A 13,136-nucleotide genomic window follows, 5' to 3' on the forward strand; every position below is an offset into this window, starting at 1 on the left:
AAAATGAAACAGTACTTGTTGTCAGGAAGCTTATTATATTCTCCCAAGGGGGTAACATGTCAACAGATAGATATAATGCAAGGCAATTAGAGGCAGAAGAGAGTAACAACAATTAGGAGGATCAGGACATCACAGTCACAGGATTTTGGAATTGGAAGAGATCTTGTTGGTCCCCAAGACCAACCCATCTCTGAAAAAAAAAATTCCTCTAACAAGATTCTCAATATATGGTCATCCATCTTTTTCTTAAAGGCCTGTAATAAGAAAAAAAAAAGAAGAAACCCCTACCATCCAAGGCAGTTTTTTAGATAGCTCTAATTGTTATGAAGTTTTTCTTGAACTCAAGCCTAAATTTTCCCCTTTCCAATTTCTACCCATTTTTCCTTGGTTTTATCTTCTTAGGCCAAGAATACATCTCTCTCTTTCACCTGATAGTCTTGCAAATTCGAAGAATTATTTTATGAAGTCATCTCCTACAGTCTCTCTTTCCCAGGATAACTGATCACTGTTGCATAAGTTTATTTTTCAAAAGAAAGAAATGCTAATTGAGCAAAACAAAAACAATTTTAAATTAAATAAATGCTAATTGAGCAAAACAAAAACTACTACTTGGAATGATTCAAGTCACTCTTCTGGCATGTAATCAAATTTTACTTGGAATCCCAGGCACAGATGTTTCTTTAAGGAAAACCAAAGACATAACATTTAAATATCCCACTGTTACACAGAGAGTTCAATTACTGCTGTAATTGTTTAAATATTAACAATGTTCCATTACTACTTGGACTACTTGATACAAGCCTCCTATGAGGATACATTTTTAAAGCATTTAGAAAGTTAGACTTAATATAAAGAAAAAGCAAAACAAAACCTCCTAATGATTAGGGTTATCCAAAAAATGGAATGAAATGTCTTGGGAGATAATTGTTCCCCATATGGAAGGCCCTTTAAGAAGATGATAGCTTGTCAAGTATACTGTAGAGGATAGTTTTTTGTGTATTTTCCCCCCAAGATGTGAATTGGATCAGATGATGGCTGAAATCCTTTTCAACTCTGGAAATCTATGATTCTGCTTCTTGTTCCAAATTAAACAAATGCTTAACACAAAACTACTTTCTATTTTACTGTAAAACCTTAAAAAAGATCTGTGTTTGCATCAGCATGGGTACTCCTTTTTTTGATAAGAGTATAATTTCTCTTAGTAGATCGTGTTCTTGAATTGGAATGATTAAAAAAATTAGTTGCCTGACAATGACAATGAAAATAATGCTTAGATAAGCATACCTAAACTTTAGCTACATTGTCCCTTGGGAAAAAAGACACAAAAAATGCCACTCATCAAAGCCTTTCTAGATTTATAAGACGTGCCAGAGTTTATGTTTACACTAGCCTTTGAGGATCCCCAATAATCTTCATGCCCCGATGAGATATCAAGCAAGGCGGTAATGCCCTTCATAGTAAAATTCATTTGAGTACCCACTTATTAATCACCTACTGGGTAGGTGTTCCCCAGAGTTCTGTCTGAGGCTCCATTCTCTTCTCTTTTTACATTCTCTCTTAGTAACTTCATCAACTCCCATACCTTCATTTCTATGCAGATGACACATTATATATACACACAAATATACATACATATACACATGCATATATAGTTCATACATACACATATATTTTATGTAGTGTGCCCTGAGGCATAAAACAGCACTAAAAATTTTGGGACACACACACACACACACACACACACACACACGCACATCTATTTATTCATTCATTTATTCATTTGTTTATTTATTTATATTTCCAGCACCAGTCTCTACCTTGAGTTTTGGTCTTACATCACTAAACACCCAGAGGACATTTCAAACTGGAAGTCTCAGACATCTCAAGCTTAATGAGTTTAAAACAACTCATTATTTCCCAAAATTTCCCCTCTCCCAAACTTCCTTAATTCCTGCTGATGACACCATCACTCTTCTAGTCTTCCAAATTCTTAACCTCAGCATTATCCTGGTCTCTTTACTACCCATCACCTCACAAATATGTTGAATTGTCAGATTTTGCTACTTCTATCTCAACATTTTTCACATGTGACCTAGTCTCCATTCATACAATTCTCACTTGAGTTTAGGCACTCATCACTTCTCACCTAGATAAGTGCCTTTACATAAGTCTCCTTGCTTCATCTCTCTCCTATCCCATGCATCCCATATCATCATAACTAGTCTCACAGAAAATTAGTTCTCCCATAACACTTCTGAATATAGTCAAGCTGACCTTTTTTCTGTTCCGCAATATCATACTCCATTCCCTCTCTCTGTGGCTTTAGTATGGCACATATGCCAATATACCTGGAATGAACTCCTTTACTAACCAAGCTCACATACTATCCTCTGAATTAAGTCTTTACTGATTCTACAACTCATAGTTCCTTCCTTCTCAAATTACCTTATATTTAATTACTTTATACACATTCATTTTATATTTATAGAGATATTCATTTCCCTCTTTAGGGTGTAAGCTTTTTTTAGTAGGGTTTGTTTAATTTTTTTATACACATAGCACCAGCACTTAATACAATGTTTGTTACATAGTAAACACATATTTATTGACTTACAAAAGTACTGAGCAAACTTTTTGAAAGCCTTCATGAGATTTATGCCTGTCAAATATATGACCCAAGTTACCATCTTGCAACAAAAATATTATCTAAATATTTTAATTAAGTTGATCCCATATTAAAAAATTTTCATTTCAACGTCAGGTTGTGAAATGTCCATCAAATTTCATCTAGAGGAAGAATTACGTTTGTTCATTGCTATATATTTAATAAACTTATCTCTTCTTTACAGTTTTTGATGTTAGATCACCTAATCTCATATCCTATGACCACTTAAATGATTCCAGTTAATATTCTATTGGTATTGTGATTATGTAGTCTACATTCAAATTGTTGATATAGCAAATGAAACATCAAAGGCTATCCCATTGTCCTTCATTGTCTATAAATTAATCAAATGTTTAGTTATGGTCAAACAATAGATACCTTGTCAAAAAAGGGGAAAATGAGAAAATACTCCTTTCCCCTTTTTTCTCTGTGCTGAAGATGTGATATCACACAAAGAGGTGAATCTTTCCAAAGAACACTAGTATTCTGGGAAAATATGAATTGTCACTTCCCTTGGGTTACTGATATTTCTCATAATTTCACAACAACCAAAAAGGAGATCTTATCAGATAAAGATTTCATTTCATGAAAATTAATATTATTTATACTTAAATGAATTATGGAAGAAAATAGGTTTAAAATAGAATATATTTTCATTTTTTATTGTTTTTATTGTTTTAGTCAAAGTACTTTAGCTTCTTCAGATTTTAGTATGAAGAAAAACAGGAATATCCCAATCACAAACCACAGTTTGTAAAAGTTCTATTTCTTAAAAAATCAAATGAAGGGGACATAGCAAAAGAGCATGAGAGTTTCAATTCTATTTTGAACAAAAATATGTCTTAATTTTCTTGTCATTCCTCTGACTCCTTCAATAGAAACTTTTCAGTAGGACTATAAAAAATGTATCAAAGTGCTTTCAATAATTCAAAGTAATTATTCTCATTAGAGAAACAATAAATTTGTAATTTTAAGAAGTTCCATAGAGTACTTGTGCATGTGATATGAATTAAACACATTGCAGTAAATAGGTATTAATCCCAAATGATTAAAGTATATAAGCCCATGCAATCAGAAATGAACTTGAGTACACAGTGAACATGAATTGTTTTTCAAAAATAAACTAGATAAAACCAATTTTCCTCAAGAGTTACAGGAAAATTAAGCTAGACCTCAGAAAAGATGTTAGCTATAGTAGTTGTAAGACTGCTGTAGAGTTAGTAGTAATGGTTAGAACAGTGTTTGTCAAAGTAGGCAAATATAACCCATGGACAAAATTTGTCAGTGTTCATATAACTTTGCTCCTTCAATTAGCATGATTAGTATGAGAAGCCACCTCTAAGAAAACAGCTAATCTAAATCAAAAAAAGAACTTTTGTGAACTTTTTACATCATAGTCTGTTTAGGATTTTTCAGGAAGCAGAAGTCAATGAAATAAGATAAGACAATGGATAAAAAAAAAAACCTACTTAAAAAGAAAAAAAAAAGCCCACAAACAAGCTTTACTTACATGTTGAAGAAGTCATTGAATCTTGTACATTCTAATAAAACATGGTAGAACAAAAATACCCTCATCCTATTCAGCACATTCAAATATTAACCTGCATAACATTTAAACGGAAATCCAAAGCATAGGAATTTGTTCTTGAGGCTAAGCAAACCTCGAAATGGGGTGGAGCAGGCTGAAGCAATGGGGAAACAGATCCTCCCACGGGCTGGGCCATAGAATAACCCCAGAAAAATAGATATATGTGTCCAAGCATTGGGTAATAAAATCCATAGAAATAAGAAATAACCAGAAAGTTATTATAAAAAAGGAAGAAAGCTGGGCTAGATTACTTTTCAAGATTCCTTTTTCATTATTCTGAGAAATTTTTTTAAAAAAATTAGGCATGTGGGAAGACTTTATATACACATATATACATGTACACGCACACATATGTATTTGTGTGCACATTGTGTGCACAGACATATTTACATTTATATTTGTTCTACTATTATCTAGGTAGTGTAAACACTCTCAGAAATAGCAAAACATCGGTAGTGTTAGTTCTCCCACAAACTAAACCTTATACAACCAGTTATCATTTGACTATTTCAGATGAGAGAAGAGTCAGAAAAATGTAAATAAAAACAAACAAAACAGATCTGAGTTTTCCCAAATACATATAAGCTTTGAACAAAGTAAATTGCTATTAAATGTACTTGAAGATGTGACAGAGACACAATAAAATGACTTGGAGTCACCTCGATATCATCAAAAGATTGGAAGAGTTAAATCTAAAAGATGAACAACTCTTGGAACCTGAATAAATAATAAATAATAACTTCTAAGAAGTCTTTCTTTCATTTTGGTTAACTGCACCTCCTATCCCCCAAAAAAGATATGGCTATTCTTTTAAAGTTGATTTCTTATAAAACTTAGCTTTCCTATACGCTTCTCCATTTTTTTCACAATAAGGAATATTACTTGTCCTCCCAGTGTGTTAAAATTACATACATGCTTAAATCAAGACAACAGTTGGGGCAGGTAAGAGAGTACTGAGATAATTTTAAAATTCACAGGATCATAGCTTTAGAGCTAGAAAGGAGCTATGAAGTCACCAGATCCCTTCTTAGTATAAAAATGAGGAAACTGAGACAATAAATAGGTTAAATGCCTTGTCCAAGGTCATAAAGGTTATAAGTGACAGAGGTAGTGTTAACTCAAGTCTTATGACTAAAAATCTAGCACTTTCCCCACTGAATTTGCCTCCTTTTCTCCATCATGGTACCAGGATTCCACCTTTTCCCCAAAATAAATAAGAACATGAAGGGATGTTGTAGGTTGTTGAAAATATTTAAATAATGCTTTAAGGTTTGCAAACCTTTACATAAATAATCCCTGAGAAAGAACAAAGATAAATATGGACAACTTTTATTTTTAGTTTGTCTGACCAGGATTCAGTGCTATTGTCTCTGCTTTAAACTATTCATGAATGATTCTGGAAACTTCATACATAAGACATCATGAGGAAGGGCCAAGAAAATGAGCAATCTGACGATTTCCCCTTCCTGTCCTTGCAAACAAAACGTACTCATCTTACTTAGTAAGCCCAACAATTTTGTTGCAGCTTTCCACGAATTAAAGGCTGTTCTTAAAAATGTGTCAGATCTTTATAAAAATCAATTAATAGGCATTTATTAAGTGTCTACTACATGCCTGTCACATTGCTATCTGTTGGGAATATAAAGAACAGAAAAAGATAAGATAATCTCTGCTCTCAAAGAGCTCACGGTTTAGTGAGGGAGAGAACATGCAAACAACTGTGAATAAAAAATCTATATACAATTTAACTTGCAATAATCAATAATTAGATTTAACTGGGCTCACAAAAGGTTTCTTATGCAAAAAGTGTGATTTTTACTTAAATGTGAAGAAACTAAGGTAGCCAGCAGATAACAGTGGGGAGGAAGAGCATTCCAAGCATGGAGACAGCCAGTGAAAATGCCCGGAGTTGGGAGTTCAAATCGAGTTCCCTAAGAACCAAGAAATTATCTTTGGATTTAACTAAGTAACAGATTTCGTAAACTAAATAACACCCTCAGGGTTACCTATGAGTAATGAAAATAGTAAGCTATAGAGAGATGAATACTGGGCTTGGAGTCAGGGGAGATCTTTATTCAAATCCTGCCTCCTAGGTGGGTAACAAGGCAACAAGATAACAAGGGCCAGGCACTTAATGTAAGCATCAGATTCCTCACATGTGAAATGAGAATAGCAATTCCTTCTTGACAAGGTTGTTGTGAGGATCAAATGAGAATGAATATAAAGTATTTTTTAAACCTTGAAGAGTTATATAAATATCAAACATTTTCATCATTATGGCCAACTTCAGAAAACTTACCACAAAGGAATTGGATTCTAGACTATAAATTTTTTGATCATGGAAATTCATGAATCAAAGAAAAATAGGAAATTTTCCTTAGTCCCTGGTGGTCCCCCTTCTACTTTTTCAGTGACTATAGCAGACTGGTATGCAAGGAGGTTAAGTGTTAAAGTATCAAATAGTTTTTACAGTCTTTTAGTACTCTAAATATAACCTAAATATAATATAAAATGACTGATAAGTATCTACTAGTGGAAATGAATGATATAAATCCTGACATTCTTACTCTTCGGCAAACTAAAAGATAAGAGGTTCTTTATGCCATGGGATGGTTCACACATTTGTATCTGAGTGACTGATAAAGTACTTCTTGATATGTTTACATTGTGTAAAAGCAAAAATAAACATTTCATGGGATGATCATCTCATATTATACTGTTTATAACAAATATTTATTAAAAGACCAGCATCTTGATGATTCCTGCTTATTATATATTTATTGTAGAGAATGACGTGGTAGAGAATATCTATGAACAACTCAATTAGACATTCCTAATTATATTTTTTAAAAAATTTGAGTTACAAAGTCAAAATAAAAAAGAAATATTAAAAAGTGTTTTTACATGCAATTGGGAAAAAAACCAAAATATTTAACAAAAATAAAAAAGAGATATAATGAACTCTCACTAACAAAGAACACGAGGAACCCACCCCCCCAGTCCCACCTAACCCCAGGCAAGAGTGTTGGGGAGGGCTTGGCAACATGAGAAGATGGACATAAAGAAGCTTGGAGTGTATGGGGCCCACTAGAGATGGTAAACTCTTATAGTATCATAGATTTCTGGAGGCCAAACTTCTTATTATACAAATGAAGAAACTGGGACTTACAGAGGTTCAGTGACTTGCTGAAGGTCACATAGGGAATAAGAGACAGAGGTGGGATTTGAATCTCCTCCTTCTTTCACTATTCCTCCCCCCCAAAACTCTTTCTCCTTCCCAATATAAAGTAAAATCCCAGTTTTAATGCCGATCTTCAGTCAAACTTAGTATGAACTATTAATGGATAATGAAATTAATTGTAATTCTCTGTTTTCTAGTTTTTCTATAGGGTTGGTGAATTAGGAAATTATGGAGAAATAAGCAGCTATAGAAAGCCTAGGCAGCTGTAATATAATGGAATTGGTCATACCACTTTGTTGGAAAACACTACAGCCTACATAAATTATATGAGCTATTTAGCTGTGGGCTAAGAAATATTTTAATTTTGTATAACCACAGATAAGAGTTGGAATACTCTATTATAATTAAAATTCTTAACCTGAGGTCTGTGAAGTTTTCTTTTTTTTTGGAAAACTGAATCTCAACCTAATTAATTTATCTTGAAATTTAAAGTCTTTTACTTTATGCATTTAATAACATTTTAAGAAGAAATTTTTAGGCTTCAGCATATTGCTAAAGAGGTCCATGTAATAAAAAAGGTTAAGAACTTCCTATTTGTGGGCACCACATCCCAGCATGGCCTTTTTGTAATTCTTTGTATTGTTTCTTACCCAGAGAAGCATTACTTAAGAAGCACTACTCCTCCTGCAAAGTTTGTTTCCAGCCTAATAGATTTACTAATGACCATGAAAAATGGTCATCTTCCAAAAGGTTATTGAGCTTTGATCTCAACAGTGGGCGAGTCACAGGGTGTCTCAGGTTTTGATCATTTTGAAGTATTTTGAAATCTCCCACTATATGGTCTAATTATGGTCATCTAAGAATCAACAAACCAAATAAACTGAGGGCCAATGCAAATGCGTCTAAAACTGAAAATAGGTTCCCCAGGTTCTCATTAGAGTGTCCAGCATTAATATACACATTCCCCCTCTCTCCTTCCCTCCTTTTTTCTCTCTGCTTTCCCCTTCTCTCTCTGTCTCCTCTGTCTCTGACTCCTCTCCAACAGCCTCTCTCCCTCTCCCTCACTTTCATTCCCATAGGGAAGAAAAAGTATAATTACTTCCTATTTCAGTAGCCCCACAATTCCAATCTCCCAGATGAGAAAACATTGGAGACTTTCAAAGCAGTCCTCTCTTTCAATGCTTATCTAAAATTCACTACCAAATTCTGTCATTCCTTTCTTAGAAGTCTTTAGGATTCCTCCTTTCCTCTGTATTCTAGAAGCTACTGATCTAATTTAGTCTCTTATTGGTTACTCATTGCTCTAATTCGCTTCCTTTCGCTTTATGCTACATACTGACCCCAGCTTAATTTTCCTAAAATGCTACCAATTTCATGTCACTCTTCTGATCAAGAACCTACAATGTCTTATTTCCTACTTCATCAATTCCTGGTTTTCAAATCCATTCTCCCTGTGACCCTGCCTTACCTAGTTATTTCCTGCCACTCACCAACATTCTCCCTCCTTGAGCTCTACTCAACCAGGGTTATAAAATGTTCCCTGTGCATGCCATGATCATTTTTGCTTTTGTGCTTTTCTTCACGCTGTCCCCTTAAGAGAAATGTTTTAACTCCAGCATATATATGTATAAAATTCTACATATCTTTTTTTAACCCCTACTTTCTGCTCTAGTAAAATTCTAAGACAAAAGGGCAAAGACTAAACAAATGTGTTCAATGTCCTGCCCACAATCATAGCTAGAAAGTATCTGAGGCTAGACTGAGTCCAGGTCCTTCTGACCCCCAGGCCTGGTGTTCTATCCACTGAGCCATCTAGCTGCTCTCAGTATATCTTTTTTATTTTATTTTTATTTAGTTTTAAATTTTTTTAAAAAAACCTTACCTTCCATCTCAGAATCAATTCTATGTATTGGTTCCAAGCCAGAAGAGTAGAAGAAGGCTAGGTAATGGGGGTTAAGTGACTTGCCCCAGGTCACCTAGCCAGGAAGTGTCTGAGGCCAGATTTGAACCCAGGACCTCCCATCTCCAGGCCTGGCTGTCATTCCACTGATCCACCCAGCTGTCCCGGCTAAACATATCCTTTAGAACTTCTCTCTTCCCCAATTTTCCTTATGATACCACTTAGATTACACCTGTCTCTTTTCTTCAAATTACTACTCCACTAATTATCAATTGCACATAGTTAAATTCTTAATTTTTCTCTTTAATTTTCTTTACTATTTAGATCATTAGTTTCTTCAAGGGGTTAAGAGCATCTTTTGTCTCTAGCAGAATGCTTAAAACTTCCTGGTCATGTTGTAGGCATTAGATTAATATTTGTCTGTGTAATTGATTAATAAATCCAGTATGTACTAGAAAGTAGATAATGGTCAATTTTCCTTCTTTTTAAAAATGTATCTATAATACTAAAACAATAAATACTCATGAAGGTGATAATAACAGGTTAAAGCAGATATGAAAAAAGGAGAGAAAACTTGTCTAATACTTACCTTCACACATAGATCATCCATTGTGGTGGAAACAGGAAGATGTGCAATTGTTTGAACAGCAACTGAGACTACCAAGCACCTAGCAATAGAAGTTCGAATTGAATATTTAAAAGTAAGGAACCTGTAAGGCTTCTCCTTTTTTATTTCAACTAGGAAGAGATGTATGTTTTTTGGCAGTATCCTAAATTATAAAATAGCCTCACTTCAGCTCTTCTAAATCCTGAAGGATGAAGCATTATGCAAAAGGTATTCCTGAACCTGTCAACTAAAGCTGACAAGCCAAAGAGATGACAGGTGAAAATGAAAATAAAGAGTTTGCAATTCAAAATATTGCTTCCTCAGCTGCTGAAGTGAAGCTTCTTTGGGGAAGACAATGGTCACTGATATAATTAAGTTTCTAAATCTAGGAGAAGTTAATCATTGAATCCAGGCAAGTGCTCAGTTTCTAGAAGGAATATGGATTAGAGAAGACTTCAAAAGTTAACACTGTCTTTTCTAGGAATTGATAGCAGAAACAATTTATTAAACTAACTTTGGGAAATAGGTCTTAATCAATGACACATGTAAAACACAGTTGAATTGCTTGTTGGCTATGGAAGGGGGAAGGGAAAAGGGCAGGGAAAGAACATGAATCATGCAACCATGGAAGAATATTCTAAATTAATTAAATAAATAAGAAACAAACTGACTTTGACCCAATGAACTTGCAGGTTTGTAATAATAGGAAACACTTTAAGTAGGCTAATTTGCTTTTGAAATTTTGAAATGCGTGTTAATTTAAGGAAAAAGAAAGAAAGAAAGAAAAAAGTACTTGATCTCGATTCGACATATCTTTCTGTAATACCTACTATGTGAAAAACAATGCTAGTTGTAGAGACACATGGAAATCGGTTCCCAATTTTAAAGGGTAATTTGTCAGAAATCAGAGAACTGACTTTGCTACCCAAAAAAGTTGAGGAGAAAAAAAGTTGCTCTAACAGACCTCTAAACATCTAACTATTGTTCAATGATATATATTCAATCCATCATTTGTTGTCTTACTTGTTTCCTTTGAGAGTTACGTCCAAAGAAGGTTCATCTTTCACTTCTCCATATTCTGATCTTTCACATGAAAAAAGGCCTCTGTTTGATATACATGAGAGATTCTCTTTGTTCAGTCTTGATGTCTTTATTAAACTGTCTAGATGTAAGGCATCTATTTTAATAGGCACACATGAATATAAATATTAATTTCTGAAAAGAATACTACAAATTTAGAACTTTCCATTTTTAAAAAAATGACTATTACTGTAATGCAAGCACTAAATTTATTCAATAGCAGCATGTTTACTAGAGTTTTTTTTTTTTAAAGCTTTACCTTCTGTCTTAGAATTGATACTAAGTATTGGTTCCAAGGCAGAAGAGCAGTAAGGACTAGGCAACTGGGGTTGTGACTTGCCCAGGATCACAAACATAGGAAGTATCTGAGGCCAGACTTGAACCCTGGATCTTTTGCCTTCAGACCTGGCTTTCTATCCATGGAACCACCTCACTGCCTCTTTACTAGAATTTTTAAGAAAGCCATTAGAATGGTCCTATGTGCCATATTTGAATGTTGATTTTATCTCAAGTGGATGCGTAGGAGCAGTGGGAAGCCTGGGAGAAGTGATACCATTCAGAGAGGAGTTAAAACTTCATTGAAGACCTCAATTGCTTTTCCTTACCTTGAAAAAGGCAGCACCCCCAACATAGTTGACCAAAGACCTGCTCAACTATTCAACCTATTGATTAGTATAAATATGTACTATATAAATGGATACTTCTTGAACTGGTTTGCCCAGGAAGTTTATGAAGGTTTTTTTTTTTTAAAGTTATGAAAGGTTAGTGTGTAATTCCCAGAAATCTACCTGGGCAAATGACTCTGAGCAAGCTGCTATTTCCTCATTTGTAAAATGAGCTGGAGAAGGCAATGGCAAACCATGCTAGTATCTTTGGCAAGAGAAATCCAAATGGGATCACAAAGAGTCAGACATGACTGAAAAATGACAATAACAATGACAATCTGCCAGACTCTGTGCTAAGCAATTTATAACTATTATTTCATTTGACTGTTACAACAACCCTAGGAAATAAGTGCTACTATTAACCTCATTTTATAGTTGAGGAAACTGAGGCAAACAGAGGTTAAATCAATTGCCTAGGGATGCACAGCTCATAAGCATCTGAGGTAGGGAAGGCTTCACACAGGAGCTGATGCTTAAGTTATGTCTTGAAGAAAAGGATGAGGAGGCAGAGGGAGCATCTGTATCATGCTGCATTTTTGTATAAATGGCACCTAGTGTCACATCTTACACAGAACAGATACTTAATAAATGCTTGTTGAAATAAACTGAATATTAAGGTCTAAATAAATATTTTTGGATTGATTAACAGGGGTATAAATATGCAAAAACAATTATATAATTATCCCCTACTTTTAAAAGGCACACAATAGCCTACCTTCTATCTCATATAATGTCTTATTAGGTAGACTGCAACAACTATTCATGCTTACCTAGCAGAGGTGTGTACCAGCTTGTAAATTCCAAGTTCAAAGGGGTCTCGTATATTCTAGTTTCATGAACATTAAATTTCTTGTGACAGGATAGTCTCTATTTGGGAAACAAAAAAAAGACTTATTATCCTTTTCTTTCAAACTCTTCTGTTTCCTAAGCTTTCCTACCAATCTTGTGGGCATTATCGTACATTCAGTCATCTAGGCTCATAACTTCACTGTCATTCTCATCTCCTCCTCTCATGCGACCCGCATAATCCAATCTGTTGCTAAATCTTGTGGCACTTTTAATCTCTATATGATCTCTAGCATATCTTGTTGGATTATAGTATCATTGAGAGAGAGGAAGAAGGGATTTTAGAGTTCGTCAGGTCCAACCCCCTTATTTTACAGATGAGAAAACAGACCCAGAGAGGTTATATGAAATCCAAAGTCTCAAAGCTAATGAAGTGTCTTCAATAAGATAGGAACCCTGGTTTTCTTGACTCTAAGGCCAGTATCCTATCTATTACCCTTGTCTCCTTCTCTCTGCTCCTTCACATCCTAGGCCCGTCCCTCACCACCTCTCACTTGGATGATTGCAAATTGACCACTAGACTAATTTTCATGAGTCCAAATCTGGCCTTAGACACTTGGCAGCTGTGTGAACCCAAGAAAGTGACATAACCCTGTTTGCTTCC

The 13,136-nt window shown here is 34.6% G+C and overlaps 1 protein-coding gene across 1 annotated transcript in view; it reads right to left on the bottom strand.

Annotated features, from left to right (window-relative positions):
- IRAG2 (inositol 1,4,5-triphosphate receptor associated 2) overlaps positions 1–12,700 on the bottom strand; it is a 43,984-nt gene extending 31,284 nt beyond the window's left edge. Inside the window, exons 1-4 of the mRNA XM_044679065.1 lie at positions 12,671–12,700; positions 12,457–12,553; positions 10,965–11,118; positions 9,924–10,002 (exon numbers count right to left, since the gene is read on the bottom strand). Of these exons, the coding sequence (XP_044535000.1) occupies positions 9,924–10,002; positions 10,965–11,118; positions 12,457–12,553; positions 12,671–12,700 (360 nt within the window). The remainder of the gene's footprint in view (positions 1–9,923; positions 10,003–10,964; positions 11,119–12,456; positions 12,554–12,670) is intronic.
- Positions 12,701–13,136: the final 436 nt, after the last annotated feature.

Source organism: Gracilinanus agilis, chromosome 5 (assembly GCF_016433145.1).
Source record: "Gracilinanus agilis isolate LMUSP501 chromosome 5, AgileGrace, whole genome shotgun sequence".
NCBI lineage: Eukaryota > Metazoa > Chordata > Mammalia > Didelphimorphia > Didelphidae > Gracilinanus > Gracilinanus agilis.